The sequence below is a fragment of the Myotis brandtii genome, unplaced genomic scaffold (assembly GCF_000412655.1).
Source record: "Myotis brandtii unplaced genomic scaffold, ASM41265v1 scaffold416, whole genome shotgun sequence".
Taxonomy (NCBI): Eukaryota; Metazoa; Chordata; class Mammalia; order Chiroptera; family Vespertilionidae; genus Myotis; species Myotis brandtii.
In genome coordinates this window covers 2,232,128-2,256,808 of record NW_005365989.1, presented here as the reverse complement: position 1 = coordinate 2,256,808, position 24,681 = coordinate 2,232,128, and the positions used below count along the sequence as shown (strand labels likewise).

The 24,681-nt window shown below is 45.0% G+C and overlaps 1 protein-coding gene across 1 annotated transcript in view; it reads left to right on the top strand.

The window, feature by feature from the left end:
• Window positions 1–7,062, top strand: part of FECH (ferrochelatase) — a 33,458-nt gene extending 26,396 nt beyond the window's left edge. The window contains exons 8-11 of the mRNA XM_005873645.2: window positions 1,899–2,006; window positions 2,418–2,582; window positions 5,202–5,261; window positions 5,743–7,062. Of these exons, the coding sequence (XP_005873707.1) occupies window positions 1,899–2,006; window positions 2,418–2,582; window positions 5,202–5,261; window positions 5,743–5,877 (468 nt within the window). The 3' untranslated portion in view covers window positions 5,878–7,062. The remainder of the gene's footprint in view (window positions 1–1,898; window positions 2,007–2,417; window positions 2,583–5,201; window positions 5,262–5,742) is intronic.
• The last annotated feature ends 17,619 nt before the right edge of the window (window positions 7,063–24,681 follow it).

The window sequence follows — 24,681 nt, the reverse complement described above, 5'->3', positions numbered from 1 at the left end:
TCTGAGCATGCTGCTCCCAGGTTTTTTTTGCTGCCCAGGGTTCTGTGTGGGACTGAGGAATGCCATGAAGTTATGAGGATAAGAAAGGGGTCGGGGGGAGCGTGGGGTTGCCGAGGAAGAAAATGGATGTAGCAGCTATTCTTACCCCTACACTCCCCTCCCCCGCTTCATGGCTTTTTAAAGAACGTACTATTTGAAAACATTTTAGACTTACAGAATATTTGCAAAAATAGTGCCACATCCCCTTCACATGGCTATGCCTGAGGTTGACGCCTCACATAACCATAGTGCAGTGGTCAGAACAAGACCTGAACTATGGGCAGTACTGCTAACCGAAGGCCAGGCTCTCCTCGGGGTTCACTTCTTCCACCAGGTCCTTTCTCTGTTCCCGACCCAACCCAGGACCCCTCCTCACATTCAGTTGTCCTGTCTCCTTGTGTCCTCCCATCTGTCTTTGTCTTTCATGACCTTGATAGTTGTGAAGAGTGATTCTGTAGAGCGTCAGCTGTGATGTAGCATGCTCTCCTGTTTGGACGTGTCTGGTGTTTCCTCATGATTACACAGAGGTTGTGCCTTGGAAGGAAGGATACCCCAGGGGTGACCTGTCCTCCTCAGAGCATCATCTCGGGTAGGTGATGACAGGTGTGCCTTCCTGCTGGTGTTATGATCGTTGGTCATTTGTCAAAGGTGGTGTCTACTGGATTGTCCATGGCGCAGTCATTCTTTTCCTTTTTGTAATTAAAAAATATCTTAGGGGAGAGTCTTTGAGACTACCCAAGTGTCTTATTTCACATATTTTTGCCCTGCAATTTTAGCATCCATCGCTGGATCTTGCCTGTAGCAATTATTTCTGTGCTGCTCTGATGGTGATTTTATATTTCCCTCATTCCTTCTACATTTATCTTTCTAATGGCTTTTTAACTAATTTTTAGTAGATCATAAAATAGTTCATCAGTATTTCATGTCAGCAGTATTTATTGAGCACCTACTATATTTCAGACACTGTTCTATCCACGGTTCTATCCGGTTCATTCACAGGATCTGGGAATGAACAAAATAGATATAAATCTTTGCCCCCAGCGAGTGGGGGAAACAGATAATAAACATAATACATAAGAAAATATTGTGGTATTTTAGGAGGTAATAAGTGTTACATTGAGGAGAAATACAGCAGGGTAAGAGTGTTAGGGAGTCAGCATGAAACTAAATATTAAAGTGGTAAAAATACAATTTTATTAAACACTTTCAAGGTATTAAGCTGTTCTGACCGTCAGAAGCGTTTATCAGACATTCGCTGTACACAAAGCATTAGTCTGTAGTCCATTGTTGCAGGAAGAGGAATTGGAAGGCATAGGTAAAAAAAGAAAAGAAGGCACCGGTCATATCCTTCAGGACCTTGGAATCTGAGCCCATGAGCTGCTTCTCTCGTCTCTCTTATTCCACTGGCGTTTCCCCTTTTCTTTCCCTGAACCCCATAAGCTCAGTTCTATACACAGTCTTCTTTCAATTCCTTTCCAAAGTCAGCCACTCCAGTGACTACCAAGGTAGAAGTCTCATCCCATATTGACTCCTGTCCAGCTCTGTGTCATTCATTGCCCTGTTTCAGATGGGGGCACGTAGAGACCCATCCTCCATCGTTACACATTGTCAGTTTCCCACGGATAACGTGGGGCATAGAATTTGACCTTTTCTTAGGGTCCTTAGAGATGATTGACCCTTGGCCAATGAAGAAGTGGATCCAAGGAAGTTTGGCGATTGAGCTCAGATTGTGTTGTCTTTAGTGCAGAAGACAGAAGGGGAGGACTCCGGTCCAGGGCTTACCTCCTTCAACTGCGCGTCCCAGGCTCTTGGAACCCTTCACAAGGTTGTGACCGAACACCCATGTGTCTCTGCTGCAGGTGGTCAACAGAGGGGACCCCTACCCTCAGGAGGTGGGCGCCACTGTCCAGAAAGTCATGGAGAAGCTGGGTTACTCCAACCCCTACCGGCTGGTTTGGCAGTCCAAGGTGGGTGGCTTCCGCACGTTGCAGGCAGTTGGCTCTTTCGAGGACACCTATTTTAGGACTTAGTTATGAAACGGTGAGATTTGGCCCTTTCATACACACAGACTGTGTGTAACCTGATGGCTTACCGTGGGCAGAAAGAACTCTGCCCGCCAGTCTGACGGGAGGGGAAATCGAGTGACTAGCTGAGCTCCAGTGACTCACTGTATTATTTCCAGTTGTAGTGACAGAACTGGTATTTATAGCCTGCCAATTTCTAGAAGGATTCCAGCTTCAATGTGGAAATACCAAAACCCATTAAAGCAGGTGGAAAGCACGGCCCTTGCTCTCAAGGAAGGTGTGTGTGCCTGGGCAGTGCGGGGCCCGACAGCGGGAGAAGTGGGGCCATTGGGCACGCATCCTCCTTTCTCCTAGGTTGGTCCGATGCCCTGGCTGGGTCCTCAGACAGACGAGACCATCAGAGGGCTTTGCGAGCGGGGGTGGAAGAATATCCTCCTGGTCCCCATTGCGTTTACCAGCGACCACATTGAAACACTGTATGAACTGGACATCGAGTACTCTCAAGTTCTAGCTAACGAGGTAACGCTGCCGTCTGCCTTATTAATCCCACTGCGATTGGTTTTAAAGGGAAACTGTCTGTCGGGATCTAATTGTGTCATTCAAAAATACTGCGTGGTATATGTGTGTGCAGGTACTCTGTCCTCCTTGCTCCGAATAATACTTAATCTGAGTAAGAAATCTGACCACATTCAGTCAGTCCCACTTCCGCGGTGGGGAAGCACTTTTGTGCCGTTCTGAAACTGGGCCCATTGTGGGCAGCGTCACTGTGTTTAATTTGGGTATTGTACCACTTGAAAGTAATAAACACTACATTTCCTTAAGAAAAAATAATTGCACTTCTCACCAATCTGGAAGAAAAAGATTTTATTGTTATATAATTCCTTTTCTTCACTTAATAGTGTCCCTTGGGTTTCGGAGGCATAGAAGAGTCATCGTCATTTAGGAAAAGAGCATGTAATTTTCTCAACCACCTTTTTTTATGCACTTAATTAGCTGTTTACTCCTGTGTTGCTATCAATCTGATTATTGAAATAACAAATACTATGCTTAGTGTCTTGTAATGTAAGATGGATGTGAATTGTTGTTCAGAGTGGAGAAAAACTATGGCTCACCATCTCTCGGCTCCTGAGGGTCAGCCTGAAATCTGAGTCCAATTTATAGCATTGTTTCTGTGGGAATTGTGGAGGCGCTGGGACCAGGAAGCCCTCCCCCCATCTTCTGCCAGAACTCCTGTCCCTGGTCATCCAGTGTGATTGATGGAGGCCTGGCCTCGAAGGATCCTTCACCCTCTCTGGGACGGGGTGGCAGGTGCAGGGCCGGGTGGAGAGTGGGTTGGAGGCGAGCTTCAGCCAGTACCCAGCCCCACAGGTTTTTGTGTACATGCAGGCCATCAATCAAGTGCTGATGAAGTTAGAGGGTGCCTAAATTACGTGTCAGTAGTTCTGATAAAGAATTTATGGGGACGTTGTAATTGGCTAAAATGAGGTTTCAGGGCTGTCCATGGATTTCATTTAATGATGCCTTCTCTATGCCACCATGACCTAGGCTAACTGTGAGCTTGCTGAAAAGGCTTAAGTGCAGCGTGTACTTTTTTGTTTGTATTGAATGGTAATTCACATTCATTCATTTTACTAAACTGAGGTCTTTCCTTAGTAAACACATCTTAGTAATCCATGGATTATTAGTGACCAATAAATTAGTCCATATAGAGAATAAAGACAACCATCTAGCTACAATTTATTTTATTATTTTGATGGGAGAATATACTGTTTAAAACAACTAACTTTTCTTTGAAAAGTAGTTTGAATGTTTTCCTCAAATAGAAATAACTTTACTGCTTTTTGATAATAAAAATAATAGAGCTCAGACAGTTGAGAGAAGTATAACATTGAGAGTAGAACTCACTCAGAATCCTACCCTTCAAGCATAATATGTTAATTCTTTGGTAGAAATAAGACCTCTTTTTCCTCTATATGTGTGTGTGTATATTTTAATTAAAATGTTATTCTTCTACATGTTTAACAAAATGGTATTTTATTCCTAATATTTTGTAGCCTTTTTTTTCTTAAAAATATATTATGGACCCATATCAATAAATAATTATATCTAAGTAATCATTTTTAACAAATTCTTAATTAGTACACATTAAAGATGTTTCTAATTTTTTACCATCATATACTGCTCTGTGATAAACATTTCCTTTTTTATTTTTCCCATTATTTTCTGAGGATACATTCCTAGAAATGGAATGTAAATGTTGACATATTTTACCTCATTTCCCTACAGAAATGTGTCCTTTAATGCTCCCATCAGCAGTGTCTGAGACACTTGGCCACCTCTGGTTACCCTGCTGGTACGGCTTCTCCATGAAGTTTTAGACTACAGTCTCTTGTTGAGAACTGTGTGTTTGCTGAACCTCAGCATTTCCCCCATACCAGTCTTCTGATGTTAGTGCTGACTTAAAAGATAAAGCCATCAGCATTTTGGAAAGGGAAAGAGAAGATCCTAACTACCTGAATAAATAATAATGAGATATTTTTCACTTATTTGGGGGATAATTAACTAGATATTTTTGGAGAGGAGAGCAGGGATGATACTGAAACAATGCTCAGATTTTTATTTTAGATTTTTAAAATGTAAGGGTATAAAATCCCAACTCTAAATTGAATCCCATCTAGGTTCAATTTCATTAAATTAATTTACCTCTTTTGACACTTGGAATCAAAACAGGTATAAAAATATACTTATGTCAACATTCTGCTTAGGTAGAGTCTATAAAGGTGTGCATTAGAAAGATACAATTAAAAAGAAGAGTGGTAAGCAGACTAAAATTACTTGGGAATTCTATCAAATACACCCTCAAAAATGGTTTGGAAACAAAGCACCTATGGGAAGGTGCTGGGTAGGGGGAGGAATAGAAATTGAAGAGCCATTTTATGATAATGGTTGGAAATCAGCATATGGCATGGTCCTGTGAATGTTTCATTTCTGAGCAATGTTAGAATTCTTTTGAAGTAAGACTTTGAATTGTGTGTGTGTGTGCGTGCGTGTGTTCCGTAGCAGTCAGTTTCTTTAAAAAAACTCACAAGGAAAATAAAACGTGTATGTGTTTTTCCTCCCTTTTCTCATTTGATTCAGTGTGGAGTTGAAAACATCAGAAGATCCGAGTCTCTTAATGGAAATCCATTGTTCTCTGAGGTATCTCTGGAGTTACAAACCTTTTAGTAGAACATATCAGAGAGTAATCCTCTGAGAAACTCGCTCAGAATATTGGTTTTTCTCACATATTAGAACATTTTGAGGTCCAATTAATTACAAAAATAAAATCGAAATCCTTATCCTCTCACTCCTTTTTCCTTTAGATAGCCCCCATTTTCTGACTTCTATCCACCTACCACTGTCTGATTTAAAATCTGCCTTTCAGAGACCAACGAGGTTTAGCGGGCGGGGGAAGAAGATTTCACTCTCTAAAAGTCTCTATTTTAAGTTTTCTCCAAGCTGAGGATGCTTGGGAGAGAAAGATATTATAGAATGTGGTTCAAAGGGTTCATAATTCAGATTAAAAGAAACCCCAAGCCATAGTGATTATCAGGACAGATGGGAGAGGAAATGCATGGATGGGGGAGACAGCAGACTTTTTGTTCTGATGAATCTTTGCCTCTTGTCACCCGCCTTGCAGGCCCTGGCCGATTTGGTGCACTCACACATCCAATCAAACGAGCTGTGCTCCAAGCAGCTGGTTCTGAGCTGCCCGCTCTGCGTAAATCCTGTCTGCAGGGAGACTAAATCCTTCTTCACCAACCAGCAGCTGTGACACCCGCCAGAGGACCCCGTGGGATTAGGCAGATGCCAACCTGCACATACCTCCGACTCGGAGGACGCATTTAGAGCCTGAGGAAGGAGGTCACATTAGAGCACGTGCAGCCTTTGGGCACACATCGTGTGATTTCTTGTGGAACGACTCTGAAATCCTGATTGAGGGTTTTCTACTTTATATGCCAATGTAGTAAACACATATTAGTAAACAAAAGTTTCTCATTTGGAATGGCCACTATGCTATTTAAACACTGAATTTTAAAAATGTATCTTATGAGAGACACACATATTTTAAATATAGATTTTGGTTTTATTGCCCCCAAAAAAACCTGCAAGGGGACGGAGAGTCCCGGCTGTGGGCTGTCAGTGTGAATGAGGTCTGCTTACAGGTCTCATGCATATAGTTGTTGTTTTTTGTTTTGTTTTTAAGTGAACATAGTTGAGCAAATGCAATATAATTTTAAAAAGAAATGTTACCTAATCTTTCCTAGGCCCATGGGTTACAGAATGCTGGTGAGGCTGGTAAGGGCCACTTTTGCCAGTGCTGTGACCTTCCATGGTCATTTGGTTCTAGTGTGTGAACCTCTCTTTCCTCACCATCAAACCAAATCAAGGCAGACTCCAAAAGTGCTCTGAGATTCCGAGGCACACAAGACTAATAAGCGTGTGAAAATCGAGCCTCTGTCATCGGTGGCTGGAGGGAATCTGTGCCATGGGAACGGGGCTCCCGCTGCCTCTTGTCTCCGAGGACTCGAAGCCGGGGAACGCTGGTGATGCCATTCACTGTTCAAGCTCCTCCCAGGACCCGTGGACCTTTCCCTCAACCGTCTTCTTTATCTTGGTTGACTGTCTCCTTTCTGCACATTGTTTGAAGAATTATTTTTATAAAGTTAACTGTGTTTTGTAACCTTGAATTTTCCTAATTTACGATTTTAATTACAAAATTATATTACATGCAATAGGAAATTTGAAAAGTAGAGAAAAGAAAAATAACCACTCTAATGCAACAGCTAGTACATCATATTATCATTCATGTCATCCTTTTCCTGTGGGTGTTTTTAAGGCCATTGTAACCTTGAATTTGAGTGAAAAGTTCTAAAAATGTAGAAATAATATAGGATCAGAGTCTGATCTTCTGTATTTGGATTTGAATGGATTAAAAAAGTCTCTGATAGATCCATAATGAATTTGTAATGATACTTTGTCTTTTCCTCATTTTCCTAAAACTTTGTTCTTCAAAAGAGCATTGCTTTGATTTTGTAAAAATCCTGTTCATGAAGTGGAAGTATTAATGGAGTCATAGATCTTCTATATTCAGGATTTACTATATTAATCAATATTATGACATTATTAAGGTTTTAACCATTTTGATTCATGCTGTTAAATCAAAACTAATCCAAATTAGTTAACAATCAAAATTATTGAATAAGGACTTACTTTGTAATGCTTGTCCACTCTAAGTTCATAGTTTGCTCACACTGATAATGGCTCTGAAATTTAAGTAGCATCTATATTTTTTTCAAATTGGTTTTGCTATTCATAGATTATGTTTCTAGAGAAAGTACAAGGTAGTTCTTTAGAATTTTCCTCATCTGTTTCCATCAGCTTTTTGGGGAGTAGGTTCAAAGCAGACTTTGAGTGACCGTCCCACAAGAATTGAATTCTCTGGGTTAGTGGCCTGGTGCTGAGGGCAGGTTATACTTGTGGCCATTCTCCCCCCTTCAGGACATTTCCTGAGGGCTTACCTCACTTGGACTGCTTTAGAGTCAAATATATTATCATAGAGATGTTATAGAAAACTCCAATTAAGAGCTCTTGAGAGGGTACCTGAGTCCCCTCATTTGCTAAGGAAGCTTCCAAATTACCCTGGAGCTATCTGTAGTAATATCATTGATTCTGAGTTGGGACATGACTGGCCTTTGTAGCAAGAGGCTAAGGGGGATTTATTGGGATAACTGTCCAGGCATTAGTTCTAAGAAGTGTTACCTTTCACTTATTAACCAAAGATGGGTAAGGGTCATATGTGAGGGTACCATTTGGTAGGACAAACTCAGCAATTGTTCTTTTTAAAAAAAATACATTTTTATTGATTTCAGAGAGGAAGGAAGAAGGAGAGAGAAAAAGAGAGAGAGAAATGGAAACATCAATGTTGAGAGAGTGTTTCTAACTCTCTACCCCTCTCCCTTCTTCTCTGTAAAAAAAATCAATAAAATATGTTTAAAAAACAAAATAAATTAATTTAAAAAAGAAATTACAGATTTTACCCTGAGAATTTATAAAGTGTTCTGTATTTCTATCTTTTCCTCATTTAAAAAATTATATATATAGGACACAATAGGCTGCACAAACCTACAAGCAGGGATATGCTGGATCATGAGAGTCAATTGTTAAATTTTCTGGTGTGAAACAGCATTCATTAAAAATTCTATAACTTACAATTAAATTGTATTAAAAACAAAGGTAACAAATTTCACCACTTTCCAATTACTTTACTATACTTTATCATCTTTGCTGTAGAGGTTACATATGTCTATTGGACCTACATGGTAGAAATCTATATATATGAAAGGCTAATATGCAAAGTGTTCCCTCAGGAGTTCGACTAGGAGACCAGGAGTTCAATCGCTCCCTATGACATTCACTGACCACCAGGGGGTGGCACGGAAAGAAGCAAGGCCCCGGTCGGCAGCTGGAAGGCCCCGATTGGCCCTGATCACTGGCCAGGCCTAGGGACCCTACCCGTGCACAAATTTTGTGCACCAGGCCTCTAGTACTATATAATGACCAGCTTCTGTGCCTCTTTCCAACTTTAGAGACATCCCATTGGTGGCTTGAAATCAGCTGTTATATTGTGGAATTCAGCAAATACTACAAATGAGTACTTGATTTGTTGCTTATCTAGACTTAAGAAAGTGATGGAAAAAATGTTAATAATGCAGATTAAATGTTGTGTCTGTAGACATTACATTGTGAATTGCACTAAAACTAGAACCTTCCATTATTTGAAAACTATTATCTGACTTATCCAACTGAAGTTTCCACATACAAAGATGCTGTTTCACGTTTGCATTATCATTAATGTAAACATTGATATTAATGTAAACATTCATGTCAGTACTACATGGTTGATCGGTTACAACATAGGCTGGCTACAGATTTGTTGGCTGTAAAAATCAACAAATCATTCTTTGAGAATCCAGCGACTACATGGAATTCAAAGTAAAGAGCATTGTGCTTTATTATTATTTGTGAATTGCATTTCCTACCTCTTTTATATGTAAAATTTATAGCAAACATACACCCACACATACATGCATTGGTGGTTTTCTCAGAGAGCTGGTTGGTGACCATTTCCCAGCACACCACTGCCTTACAGGGACATTTTCTGGGATGATGGAAATGATATATGTGGACCGCACACTTGTATTGTTCTCCAGATTCATTATAGAGAGAGGGGCAGCTCTCTCTATACATCACTGTCTATTTAGAGTGGAAGCTACCCCACAGTGACTAGATATTTTAATCTTTTTAGTAAGATTCCAATTGTCTCCAACAAAACCCCATGGGCCTGCTGCACTAACAGAATCCCTGAGAAGAACCCTCAGATGGTGAAAGTCTGAAGAGCAGGTTTCCTCCCATTTCTCATCTCACAGGGCCCTGGAGCCTGTCAGCGAGGGCCCAGGCTCACGGGGACAAGAGTCTCCCTCCGATGATCAGCTGTGGTTCTCTGGTCTCGCAGGGGTGGTTTCTTCCATCCGTGCCTCCTGTGGGCCAGACCTTAGGACACCCGTGACAGCCAGAGACTGAGGTGGAGCACAGTGCCCAGAGCGACCCAGCATTGGGGTGTCCTCACTGAACCCCAGGGCCCTCTCAGGCCTGCGTGGACACCATACTCTCCCCACCGCTCCGGTTTCAGGGCTCCTACTGTTCCTGAAGCAGAGCAATCTTTTCCCTGGGCTGGGCTCTGCAGACGAGCAGTTTTCCATTGGTGTCTTTCTCATGTCAAGTCCTTGGCGGAAAGAAAACACACACAACCCAAAACTGTGTCAAACAGTGAATCCCAACCTCTTCCTCTGCCTCAGAACGTGACCAGAACAGAGGCGGCTCCTCTCTGCCGCCACTTCCTCGCTCAGACCCACCTGCGCCCCAGCTTGGCTGCCTCTCCGTGCTTCTGCGCTGCTTTCTTCCGATTGCAGACCCAGGTTATCCTTTGCCTCAATCCTTTGATCCCCAGGAGCTAGGGAAATCTTCAGGGCTTTATGCTGATCCCTCCGTATCCCCCAGGGCCAGGTACCCAGCGGAGCCGGCCTCACCTGCCTAAGAGCGGCATGTCTCACCCTGCCTTTGACTGTGGCTGAGCGAGCGAGGTAGCATTTCCAGGGTGTGTGGCAGCGCGGGTTACCAGTGCTTCTCAAAATAACTGAGCTGGACTTCCCCAGACCAAGGAGACAGGCTGCCCCTGCTTCTGCCTGTTATTTCCGTCCGTTAGCACCATCTGTGCCAGATTATCTCCTGATCAGGTTTCACTCTCAGCTGAGTCATCCACGAGCCAGTGCAGGAGGAGCAGAGGGGGTTCAGGGAGCCTCTGGAGGTGAGGTGGCTCAGGGAGCCTCTGGAGGGGGTTCAGGGAGCCTCTGGAGGGGTTCAGGGAGCCTCTGGAGGTGAGGGGGTTCAGGGAGCCTCTGGAGGTGGCCCACGGGGGCCGGGAGCCAGAGAAGCGGCAAACTAGCCGCCTCCCCCAGGGGTCAATCTCAGGGCCAAGGCCCTGGAGTTGTCTGACACGGACACGGCACCTACTTGGCGTCGAGCAGGGCATTCTTGTTCTAATCCTGGTTTGGGCCCATCAAGTTTAGAAAGCAAAGCACTAGGATCTAATGACTAGATGGTCTTTCTTTGGCTCTGAAGAGAACACAGCAAGAAGAAACATTTAAGTGGCCACAAGGAGGGTGAAGAGTAGGCAAATTGTCAAGGTGTGTAAATATTGAAACAGTTTTCTGCGTAATATGTTATCATTTTCAAACAAGATTCACATCCTGCCTTAGTCTATGCAGGCATAGCCCTGCTTAAAGCTGGGGTCTGGAAAGATTGACCCTCATTTCAATATATGGATTTCTATTTCTGAGAGTATGCGGTGGTATGCTGGTAACTGTTTAACAACTGGCTCTCTGGGGGAAAGGACCCTGATTTATAGCGTTTGCCGATTTCCATGGTATAAAGACTCTCACCACGGCAGATTCCAGGCTACCATGGTGGTGTCACTGATGGCAGAGCTGGGAAGAGACGCCAATAGATGGCTTTCTGGAGCCAGTACAAGCAGCTTCATCACACTCCTGGCTCTTATGTCAGAGACTTTGCTTACCATGTATTCTCGAATGTTCTCTCCCCCAGTTCCTGTCCCGAGCAGAGCAGAATCCTGGAGAACCTAAGCACTCATGGGGATGGGGAAAGCCAAAGAAAGAGCGAGGCCGATTGTTTTCAGAGCCTCGGGTGCAGCAATGGGAGCTGCAATCAGTGGACAGAGAGAGAGCGAGCTGGGAGCCAGCGCCTGTGAACGCAGCCAGGGCCAGCCCTTCTGCAGAGAGGCCTGCATGCTGCCTGCTCCAGGGGAGGGGGGCTCTGGGTTCTTTGTACCATCCTCTCTAATTATTTTTGTATATTTGAAGATCTCCAGGATTCTAAAACCTCTGCTCTGTCCACTTGTAAAGGTTGCTGCGGGGATCAGCTAAGACAGTGCATAAAACCATGTTTTAGACAGAAAGGGCTTTGTATCTGTGATGGGCTGTTATTAAGCTAATTAACATCTAGGACTATTTGGACATAGTACCTAGGTCAAAATTTTAAAAAATATTTGTCTTATAACAAATTATAAAAAATTAGAAAGTGAGACAAATGAATATAAGGGAAAAATCACCCATAATCTTATGATGCCCATAATCACTCATAATCTTATAATCGTGATGACGCTTGTCTCACACATTTTATGCATGTGCATAACATACTCTGAATCTATAAAAATATCCATATCATTCCTATTCTTAATACTCTAAATTGCTTGCTGAATATCTCGTGGGCATATTTTATTTGTCAATATATATTCTTTTACAGCATAGTTTTAAATAGCTGCACAATATTATATTTTATGGAGCTGTTGTAATTTGTTTACTCCTTTTGATTATTGGAACTTTCTATCATTTTCATTTTTTGCTTGTATTCGATAAACATCCTGTAGACAAAAAAAAAAATCTTTGAATGGCCCAGCTGGTGTGGCTCAGTGGTTAACTGTCGACCCATAAACCAGGAGATCACAGTTTGATTCTCGGTCAGGGTACATGCCCAGGTTGTGGTATCGATCCCCAGTAGGGTGCATGCAGGAGGTAGCCGATCAATCATTCTTTCTCATTCTCTCCCATCATTAATGTTTCTCTCTCTCTCTCCTTCTCACTTCCTCTCTCTGAAATCAATAAAAAATATATTTTAAAAAATCCTTGAACTTATCTTACATCATTTCCATAGGAAACATTTTTAGAAGTGGATTTTCTGGATCAAAGGATATTTTTGCAGATTTTAAAAATAAGGATTATATGAGATCACATGCATAATTCATGTAGTACAGTGCTTCTGTGTGTGTGTGTGTGTGTGTGTGTGTGTGTGTGTGTGTGTTTGTGTTAAAGGTGCAGTATTACTTGTGTTATTCACTGGTTAGCAGATGATTGCTATACTCTTCTCAGCGGTGACTTTATTGGAGGTGCTGGAACTTTATGTGTTGTTTTTTTGGGGAGTATTATGAAGCAAGTGCGGTGGCAGAATGGATGTGATAGTAGAAGTTCAGAGCTCTCACAGAGCCTCTAGGAACCAGGGATCAATTCTCCGGTCCTGCCTTTTATGTTCCTTGTTGCTGTTTACTTTTGGTCACTTGCCCTAAGTGGGTCATGGGTAGAGGGAGGAGAGCCAGACTATAAAGTTGTCAATCCTGATTCATCAATAACTTTGCAGAGTTTGAATGTTGGGAGAAAGTTGAGTTTCAGGTGAAAACAGCCAGGGGGATTATGTGTGGATTTCACTTACTCTTTATGGGTCTGCAGGTACCTGAGCACTTACTTGCCTGTGTGTCCCCCATGTTCCCCTGTCCCTGCGTGGCTCTGAGCCGGCTCCCAGAGGGCAGAGCTGTCCATCAGAGCCAGGCAGGCCTCCAGCTCAGGTGACCACTGCATTTGCACAATTGTCCCTTTAAGAAAGGTCAGCGGGGAATGTGTTTCTTCCTGCTTCTACGCTCCTGAAGGTTTTCATGTCCACAGTAATCCACTGCAGGCCTGGGCCAAGGCCAAGTTGCCCATCAATATTTTAAAGTAGTGGTGTTATAAAATTTATGGAAGACGCACAAAGGACAATTCCCTGAAGTGACAAGCCTGCTGAGAAGGGATATTGGCTAAAAGAAGATTTCCCACTTTGAAACAGTGTGAGATCAAGTGCCAAGCTGGGGAGACCCTTTATGTGCATGGGCTCGGAGCTCAGTGGAGAGGCCATCCAACCTGGTTTCAAATCCCACCTACAATTGTTAATTTATTTGGTTATCTATTAACAGTCTCCTGGCAGCTTACTTTTATGTTTAAAATTAAGTGCTTGATTGATTATTTTCTAGGACAGTGATGGGATGTTGTTCTATACTTAAGCCAATCCATTAGTGGGCTCTCATTACTTCCTTTCTTGGTTCATTGTGTGTGTGCTTGCCTGTGGGCACCCACATGTGTGCCCCTGAAGGTGGGGGCAGTTGGAGGCTGGAGGAAAGGAGCCTTTATTCTGAAAGTGGAGGAAAGTTGGGCTTTTATATACATAGTCCTGAAACTACATTTCCACAAGGATTTCCCGTCATGTCCAAGGAGAGGTGGCTAATTCTCAGCACCATCCAAGCAGAGTCCCAGAGAATTTTCATTATGGTGATTTCATTTTGTCAAAAATCTTAGTATAAGCTTTTATTTTTAAAAACCTCTACTCTCCTCTTATTTGCTTTGGAGGTATCTTCAAATATTTTTATTATTTCCAAGATTTGCTTCTGAGGATTGAGAGTCAATTTAAAAAAAGACTGGGCTTATTAAATATTGAATGGACACAAAAAATAACATATATAAGGCAGAGAGAGCCTCCTGACTCTTGGGCTTGGGCAGGTTTTTCATTGTGCTGGTTGTGTGTTTGTGGGTTGTCTAGGTGTGGCCTGAGGTGGCCTGACATCCCGGGCAGTTCACATCTGGCCACCCGGAGCAGGGCTCCTCGGAGCAGCATAAACAAAGCAGGATCTGACCTGTGTTCTACCTGGAAAAGGTTGGGAAAGATTGAGACACAGAGTCTAGGATGACAATCAAAAGAACATCTGTGTCCACAGCACACAGCTTAAGAAGCAGATTGTCATTCCTTTGTTAACCTGCCTTCACCTGGGGTAGGTGGCCTTCCAATTTATAGACGAGAAGAGTAGGTACAGGGAAGGATGGTTCAGTCCATCAGCAGTGAAGTGAGGAGGAGCATTCAGTCATGTCATTGGTGTGAGCTGTCCCAGAGCCGGCTTGTAAGGAAGGCCAGCTCCTCTGTCCTTCGTCTCATAACCCAAGAGTTCAACAGGCAACGCGTACCATGGACCATGCTTCATGTAAGAGGCATGTTTCTAAACATTTCCATGGAAACATAAGTTTTGTAAGTCTAATGACATTTAACACACATTTGGGAGGGATGGGGACCTAAAGGAAACCTTCACTGAAGGTAAGAGCCCTTCTCCCACACACTCCCGCCCTGCTCATTTCAGGCCTGGTTTTTGACTTTAGGCCAGAACACGTCTGGTTTCATTTACCAAGTCTTACTAAGAGAAAGAAATGGGATCCCTTAGGCAAAAGGCAGATGGGATAACAGTCCAGAACAAACCCCTGGAAGCTTGATTACGATGGTAAAAGAGCATGAAGATGGCGGGTTGAGGTCTGGGCTCGGGGTTGGTGCTAACTTTGCAGGTGGCCTTTATGCTGTCATCCTTTCCAGAAGCGTGGAGGTTTCAGTTTCACAGAACCTACCGCTTTGGTCTCAGGCAAAAGGGTAGGTGATGTGGCAGACAGATGGGCCGGCTCCCTCTGGACCCACACCATCCCAAAGGAACATGACTCCTCATTCCACCAGGTTTTGGTTTCTTAGGGCTGCTGGGACAAATCGCCACCCACTGGGTGGCTTAGAAATGAAGGAAATGTATCCTTTCACAATTCTGGAGGCCAGAAGTCCAACGTCAAGGTGTTGGCAGGACCATGTTCCCTCTGAAGGTTCTGGGGGTGGATCTTCCCTACCACTTCCAGCTTCCGGTGGCTCCAGGTTCCATGGCTTGTGGCAGCATCACTCCCATCTCTCCTTCATTACGTGGGCGTTTCTGCATCTGTGTCTTCTCCTCTTCTATCTCTTATTAGGACACTTGCCATTGGATTTAGGGCCCACCCAGAAAATCCAGGATGATCTCACCTTGAGATTCTTAATTATATCTACAAAGACCCTTTTCCAAAAATTGGTCACATCCCCAGGTCCTGGAGGTTAGGGTGTGGACATATTTGGGGGCGGGGTGCACCATCCAACCCCTACACAACCCTTTTTTTCCTTTCCTAGAAACCACTCCACACACTCCTCAGGGTCTGGTAGGCTCACATCTCTCGCTTATGAGGCAGCATTGTGTGATCAGAGCATAGACATGGGTCTCAGGGCTGAGGTGGTGGTTCTAAGCACAGGCCTGGAATCCGACAGAACCTGGAGCCAATCCTGGTTCCCAGTGTACCACCTGTGACATTAGGAGGGTGGCGTCTACCCACAACTTATTGTAAAGATGAACCGACATGACAGGTGAAAAGCAAATGCTCTGGACCAGAGCAGTCGCTGAGTGTGTAGCCATTATTATGGCTGGGAATGGAGAAGCCTGGGCCTCTGTCCTGACCAGTCCCAACCAGCCACGTGACCTCTGGCGGTGCCACCGCTCTGGGCATCTCTGGATGTATAAAGAGGCACTGATCTCACAAACTGACTCCCAGCCTTTTCAGCCACGGTGGCCTTGTACCCTCAACCCGTGGAAACTATGCAGGACACTCGGAGGCTGTGCCAATTCTCACTTTGTTTTTTAAAATCCTCACCTGAGGATATGTTTTTATTGATTTGAAAGAGAGAGAAAGGGAGAAGGAGCAAGAAACATCGATGTGAGAGAAAAACACTGATTGGCTGACTCCTGCATGCCCCTTACTGGGGATCGAGCCAGCAACCCTGGCAAGTGCCTTGACCCGGAATTGAGCTGGTGACCTTTTGGTGCATGGGAGCTACACCAGCCAACTGAGCCACACTGGCCAGGGCACTTACACATGTGCTTTTGTGTGTGTGTGTGTGTGTGTGTGTGTGTGTGTTTTAAAGAAATAATACTTAAAAATAAAAAGAAATTAAAAAAAGAATTAAAACTTCAATAGTCATGAAAAATGAGAGCATCTCTTACCCAGCTCCCTAACAATTTGAATAGTATTTCTAATTAAATCAGAAATTAGCCTGTCCTCTGGCCGGGGGCATGTGTGCCAGGTATTAAGGACCATTGAGGGGCAATCTGTGCAGTAGGGGAGGTGACATCCATTCTGCAGGATGTGACCTGCTTTGTGGGGCCAACCTTTCACCTATTTGACAAGTCCTCATCTTTTTTCTCAGCTGCCTGCTCCCCGGACTTTCAGCCTGCCTCTGAGGATGGTTCTAGTGACCACAGGGAAAGCACTAGGCCTTTGACAGGCCTCACGTATCTGTCCGTGGCAGCCTCAGCCACTGGGCAAACCTTTGGAGGGGAAAATGCTTGATTTTCAAATGATGGCGTGGTATTGACCAGTGTGTGTGTGAGTGTGTGTGCTTGTGTGTGGACAGGGGCTGGGGGGAGGAGGGGAGGAAACCAATGTATAAATCACTTCTTGCAAATCCTTCCATTCTGAGCCGATTGTAAACTCATCGCTGTGCTTTCCTCGAGCTCTGATTTATGTATTGGGATCGTGGGGTTTGTGTCCCTTCTTCTGGCTGTAAGTTTGGATTTAGCAGGGCACTCCATAAAAATGTTTGATGATTTGCATGCTCCGGGCTGATTGAGTTGCATTCTTTATATGACCATTTTTAGATGGATTGTCGCTGTGGGCCTCTGTCCTTTTGTTTTCTGAGGTTCAGAGGTTACATCAAAAACCTCCCTGCCTGCTGCCTGATGCGACCTTTGAACTCCAAAGGGCACAAGATCATGAGGCCATAAAATCAGGCACAAACACTAAAGGTGTCATTCTGATTGTCCTCTGTGGACAGGAGTTTAGGGCTTGATCACATGATTCAGGGGAGAGGACATCCCGAGAGAGCAAAAAGCAGGGGACACCATGCATCTGAATCTCCATCCGTAGCCAGAAGAATATTAAAAAGCCTGGGGGTGGGGCGGGCATCTGCATTCTGCAAATTGCTAAAAATGTCAGCTGTATTTTTCTGCAGCCATTTCTGGTAGGACGGGCCTGGGAATGTCAAACATGCTGCATCTGGAGACCGATCAGGTGGAAGATGCTGTTTTTTACTGTGTCACCCTAATCAGGTTCATTTTGCCGTGTTCTGCCCACCCTGGCCGGCAGGGAGGCAGCAGGAAGTTGTCGGGAATAGGTCTAGCTGCTGGCACACGCTGTTCAAACTCTCAGGAAGGACAGCGGCCGAGATGAAATGTGAGAGCCGGGGCTGGCACAGCTTGGAAGGAAGAGCTCTAGATTAGCTGTTGTTGTTTTTTAAAAGGGGAAGAAGGCCTGGCTCAGTGTCAAACCTCCCAAGAGTATGTGATCAGAAAAGGGAAAAATCTATTTGGAATAATGATCAAGGTCTCCTTGGTGGCCGGCTAGCATTTCAGGGCAAACCGAAACAAACATGCAGGGGACACGCAGCCGAGCCCTGCAGGGCCCAGGTTGAAAAGTGAAGGCCCAGGCTCCCGATCCTTGACACCAAATAAATTATCCAGAATATTCAAAAACCATAAATGAGCGTCTCCTGATTCATGCAGAGGTTCCCAAGGTCTTTCAAAAATGCATGTGAGGAGCATTTGCATCCCCAGAGGCAGGGAAATTGCTCCACAGCAGCAGAAAGGAGTGGAGCCGAGCGGAAAGCCTACGGCTGCAAATAAGCTGCCATCGTGGAAAAAAGCCCATGAACGGATCAGGAGGAGGGGGAGGGGTCGCCCTTGGAGAGAGGTCAGGATTGCGCTGAGAGGGAACCCAGCCCCATGACGAAGGGGACCCAGAGACGTCTGTCCCCAGATGTTATCTTATGCCTCAACCTATTGGAGGCAAGGGATGTTTTTAAAGAAGTGGGTGTGTAGAAATCTGAGCTCCCCCCTCAAGGTCAAGGAAAGGGGACACTCCTGACCTGAAAGTCCTGCTGGAGGCGATGGGTTTGAAGGCTGTAAAGGGCCAGGCAGGTATTTGAGAATTTTAGGCTAAAAACTCGGGAGTTGACTGTAGCTAAGGAATGAGAGGCCCAGGTAGAGATGGGGAGAGGGAGAATGAGGGGTTGGGGGCTCTCACAAGGATGACTGGTTCTTCTCAAGACGGGGAGGGATGAGATAGAACGGAGGAAGGACGCTTTCTCTGGAATGACTAGGTTTTATACTTGCTCCGGGGCCTGGACATTTAGGGATTTGTTCCCCAGAAATGCTGAGCAACTGAAGCAAAACTCTTGTCTGTCTCTACCTGTTAGAGCAGCTATTTTGAAGGGAAAGCAGGGTTCAACTGTGAATTGACTGGGGAGTTCAAGTGCTTGACCAACCGGGGTCTTTGAAAGGTGGCATCTGCCCAGGAGAGCGCCCAGGTCTTCTGTCTTCTCTGATCAGCCGCCTTGTCTCCTGACACCTGCTCTAGGAGAGGTCGGAGGGTCTGCCTGGGTCCTTGCGCTTTCTTGGCTTTGGATCAGGGACAAGTTAAGCCCATGAGTTTCTCTGGTTCTCTTGATGGGAAAGAAGTCACCCTGTGGGGGAAGGAGACAAATCCCAAGGCTGGAGGACAGTAATGAACAGAGGACAATGTAGATTGAGGAGGGCTGCTGAGAGTAGGTTGGGGAGAGCCCTGAGAACACCTGGTGGGGCTGGTTTGGCTCAGTGGGAAAGGGAAGATGCTCCTTCAAGCCCCCACACTGCTCGTAACCTTGGTCTGTGGGCCTGCGGTGGGCTGCCTGCCTTTTCCACCCGTTTGAAGCCCACCTTTCCTCAAAAGACTAAGTTAAACCCCCCACCTCCAGGAAGTCTTCCTGGTCCAGATCTTTCCTTTGTGGTCACATGGTGTACCATTTGTTCCGCACGTATTATACTTGGTTTTCTATTGTCAATCAAACATCCTGCTCATGTGTATATGTATTTATATATATACTAGAGGCCTGCTGCATGAAATTTGTGCAAGAGTAGGCCTTCCTTCTGGCACCCGGGACCCTCTGGCACCTGGGACCCGGGCTTCCCTTGGGCCACTTGTAGGTACCCGGGACCCGGGCTTCCCATGCAGCCCCAGATTCATCTGGAAAGTTGTCCGGAAGGATGTCTGGAAGGACATCTGGTCTAATTAGCATAATATGCTTTTATTACATATATATATATGTACATCAACATCTGAACCCTTCCACAGCTTGACTTGAGACTCCTCCAGAGCAGAAACTTCATCTTTCCTCTCCTTCATCCCCCTCTAAAAGTACGATGTCTCGGTTAATTGATGTATTGAGTTCTTGGGCCCAGCACACACCTTCCCTTGATGGACATTCATTTTATTAGAAGCTCAGTGGGAGAGCGATGATTAAAAATCCTCCCAGTTCCCAACTGCAATGCTCCATGAGTCCATGGTATGTAGAATAGCCACATGAATGATAGTAGAGTCCTATGTCACTTCCACACAGTGGCGCTCTCAGAGGGCTATGGACAAGAGTTCAGTTCTGATGGGTGTTGGGTGAGCCTGGTGGGGAACACAGGCTCTGAAACCTGAATCTCCCACCCTGAGAGATTCTGGTGTAAGTGGTCCAAGCTGTGACCCTGGCATAAGTATTCCTTAGAAGCTCCCCAGATGGCTCTATTGTGTAGCCAGGGTTTGAGATCACTGGTCTATATGATGAAGGAAGACTGTCTCCTGACTCCTGGGTTTACCTGTTACACTTGCACAGATCAGCAGTCTCTGAATCTCAATTCCAATTCGTGGGAGAGGACATTTGATTGGCTAAGCTTGGGACCAGGTGTCCTCTTTGGTCCAATTAGCTATGACTGGGGGGTAGGGGCTAGCAATGTCATGAACTACAAACCTGGCTATTGCTACTCCTTTCAATTTGGGGTATAATTCCCAAGAGTGGGAGGCTGTGAGCTGGGCAGACATCCCCAAGGGTGACTGGTACAACTCCTTGTGCCATTATGGTATCAAACTCTACTGCAATGGTTTGTTTTGCGGTCTGTGAGCTCTTTAAGGGCAGAGACTCATTTTGCGAGACCCCCTGTATTAATCATATTTTAAATTTCTATATTTTATGATGCTAGCATCTTGGGGCTTTGCAGACCTAGGAAGGGACTGCCCCTCCCAGGGTTAGCTGATTCCTGGAGACAATAAACAACTTGTTTGCAAGCCTGATTTTGATATGTAAACTAACCAATCCTGTATCCACACAACCCATCCCTCTTCTTTCATCAGGCTCCGGCAGTCCAGGACATTTTCCTCCTGCCCCTAACCCCCCGAGGGCCTGGTACTGGGCAACTGGATACCAGTCCTAGAGCCCAGAGCCTGCTGAAGTGCTTCCAACGATCCAATCCCAGGCTGCTTACCCCGCCTCTCCCATTCCTTCCTGTGAAATCAGCAATGCAGACTTTGTCCACACATTCCCCTCATTCCTTCTACCTCCTGACTGAGCCTAGTGCTTTCCCGTGTGGCCCCGCGAGGTGTGGAATGGTGTGTCCCTCCTCTTAGAAACTGTATGTAACAAACTGTCTTTTCTTATAACAACCATGCCGAACACTTTAGATATCATTTTTAGCCCCAGAAATTTCCCTTGTACCCCTTCTAAGTCAGAGATAACCACTATTCTGACTTCTATAAGTTTTAGATGTTCTTGAACTTCATATGAATGGGACTTTTTATTTTTCTTTATTTTTTATTTTTAAATGGGACTTTTTAAATATCTGGCTTCTTACACTCCTCATTATGTCTCTGAGATTCGTCCATGTTGCTGCATGTATCTGTAGCTTGTTCTTTTTTATTGCTGTGTAGTATTCCATCACATCAAGACGGACCCTCTAGGACCTGCTGATGGGGTGCAGCAAACTGTCTTTTCAGTGCCATTCATCTCCTGATCTGTTTGTTGGCCTCACCATACTAGAATCAAAACAACATCTCTTATGCATTTTATTTTTTTAAATATATTTTTTATTGATTTCAGAGAGGAAGGGAGAGGGAGAGAGAGAAAGATCAATGATGAGAGAGAATCATTGATTGGTTGCCTCCTGCATGCCCCCCACTGGGGATCGAGCCCGCAATCCAGGCATGTGCCCTTGACCGGAATCGAACCCCAGACCCTTCAGTCCACAGGCCGATGCTCTATCCACTGAGCCAAACCAGCTAGGGCCTCTTATGCATTTTAAAGCACCCCAGCACCTGGCACAGTGCCAGTAGCATAGAAGGCAAATGATAAATATTTGCTGAATAAATTGAATAAATGGGTCGATGGATGGATGGATGGATGGATGGATGAATGGATGAATGGATGAATGAGAAGACCCTTGAGCATGTAATGGGGGCCTGGGTGTGATGTTATATGCCTGATCTGGCCCTGGCTGATGGATGCCTGGGCCACTTCTCCCAAGTTCCTTCCTCTTGTCATAAGAAGAACCACAGGCAATTACAGTGGAATGACAGAATGGAGGGGCCAGATGACTCCCTGAAAAATAGCAATGAGACTGAAGTCCCAGGGCAGAAGGAAAGGAATGGTAGTGTCTGTAGGTGGAAATGATGCATTAGAGTGCTCTGACATTTAGGTCACTGAGCCAGGCCTTTCTCTCCCCTTCTCCTCACATTCTCTTTCTGGGGCAAAATGTGCCTGGCACCAAGGAACTGTTGTCCCTTCTAGTCAAAACTGGGGGAAACTGACAAACTCCATCCTGGTTCATTAGACCCCTCAATGAATGATGGGAAATGGAGAGAAATCGTGGAGCACACTTAATGAACCCAGGAACTCCAGTGATGGATGGATGGAAGTGAACATTAATCTATTCTTACTCACGGCAATGATGTCATTTTTAACCAACCGTGAACATCACCCAGAAGCCAACCTGGAGACAGAGCCGTGATAATGGGGGTGAGGCTGCCGAGGGACTAATGTTAACCAGATTTCAGAGTTCTGACAGTCAGTCCTGCTATGAGTTCATTTAAATGCTCCGTTTAGCTCTTGAATTAAAACAAGACAGGGCTAAAACTGTAATCAATCCAGTTCAGCCACCACACTCAGGTACGAGCAGAGAATAAAATGAAGGTCACAGGAGAAGTCCAGCGCAGGGAAGCTGACAGTCTGTGCAGATGAATGGGGCTATGCCAAATGGCCTTTGAGATGAAAAGGAGGCCGAGGCAGGCAGTTCATTTAGAACCGGAGTGGCAATCTGTCGCTAGCTGGTGCCAGATTCCTGATCCCTGTTTTTCTAGAGCATGGAGGTGTGTGTGTGTGTGTGTGTGTTCACCTACCCACATGGAAAAATAGGTAAGACGCTTCTGGAAAAAAACTCCTGTTCTATGTCTAGTTAATTACAGACTTACTTATGTTAAGCTAGCAACTCATTTCCATGGAAACTTAATTCATATTTTGATGTACATGGTATTTCTTCACATAATCAGATTGCTTTAGTCTGAATTCCTGAGCTCAAGGAAAGGGCGGGGGGGTTTGAAACTGGCACATATACCTGGTAGGCCAGGCCTAAGGCAGCCTGAGTGTAAGCAGCTAATGAGGGAAAAGCAGGGGAGAAGGGGATGCCAGGGTCCAAAGACCTGCTAGTCCTCTGGACTTTGCTTAGCACCTGCAAGTACCTCCCACAAGATACAGGAGAGGCCAACTGTCTGCTGTGTGCTTATGAGAGGCCCTGGGCAGGGAGAGGACAGTGTGCAAAGAGGCCTGGTGGTGGGAGGCCAGGAGGATGCTATGGAGACTTTGGGGACCATCAGTCACATCTGATGTGACTGCAGCCCAGACAGTCCTCCCCTGTGACACCCCACCCTCATTGCTTTGGCCCGTCCTACCCTGGGAAAGGAGAAGAGAGGCCCTAGTGAAGTTAGGCTGCCTCTGTCCTGGCTGCCCAGGTAGCTCGATCGTGCTACCTCTCACTTCACCTCTCCCACCATCTCTCTCTCTCTTCTCCCTCTCTTACTCTCTCTGCTCTCACCACACTGGCCTCCTTGCAGATCTGTATACGCCAAGACACACTCTGTCTCAGGACCTTTGCACTTGCTGTTCTCACTTCCTAGAATGCTCTAAGCCCGAATATGCTCATGGTTCCCTTTCCACTTCATTGTTTAAATGTCATATTTTCAGAGAGGGCTCCCCTGATACCTTATCCTTAAAAAATCATCATCCAACCCTAGCTGGTTTGGCTCAGTGAATAGAGCATTGGCCTGTGGACTGAAGGGTCCTGGGTTCAATTCTGGTCAAGGGCACATGCCTGGGTTGCAGGCTCGATTCCCAATAGGGGTGTGCAGGAAGCAGCCAATCAATGATTCTCTCTCATCATTGATGTTTCTATCTCTCTCTCCCTCTCCCTTCCTCTCTGAAATCAATAAAAAATAAATAAATAATTAAAAAATCATCATCCATTACTCTCCTGTTTTGTCTTCAGAGCATTTATGTGACATTATATATGTGTGTATATGTGTGTGTATATATATATATGTACATGCATATATATATACATATATATATGTATATATATATGCCTCCCACATATGCATAATATATATTTGTTTATTTTTTCATTTATTGTCTATTTTCCCTGATTAGGATGTCAGCCCCTGAGAGCAAGGAATTGGTCGATTTGTATTCCCGGTGCTCAGAACAGAGCCCTTGAGTGACACTTCCTGAAGGAGTGGGCGAATCCACACTGCCCTCTGCGCCCTGCTGCTCAGGCACCTGTGCAGCCCCGGGGACTTTGCTTCGATCTGCCCCCCAGGGCTTCTGTGACACACCTCTGCCTGCGGAACCTGCCATTTAAGCCCTCTGTTCCTTCTCCACTTCTTCGCCCCCTCAGCCCAGGGAAACTTTATCTAGCCTGGGGCAGAGCTGTCTGGCTCTGACTGATCACGTATTCTTCCAAATCTATTATTTATGCCTCCACCGTATGCCCTGAGTCCTTCAGGCCTGCGGCTTCTTACGCTCAGAAGTCAGGCTTTGAAACACAGAAAGCTTTCTTCGCCCTTAAAACTATAGTCTTGACTGTGAGTTTCCAAAAGCCTATTTTGTAACGTAGATGTGAAAGCTTGATTCCTGATACTGCAGTTTGCTGTGTCCTCATTTCCCTCACGCAGGACGTGAGGCCGTCCCTGTGGCTGCCTGGCTCCGAGGGCAGGCCAAAGGGTCAAGACGGAGGGAGGTTGGCAGAGCAAGATATTCTCTGCCACATGCTCTATAGTAGAGGCACTCCCACTAGTTATTGTCAGTATAAATGACCTCAGCAAAACCCTTTTAAAAGCGCCTTCTAATTGGCACCAAGTAATTAACAAACATAACAAAAAATAATAAAACCCAGTGTTGCTGGGGTGTGGATAAGCAT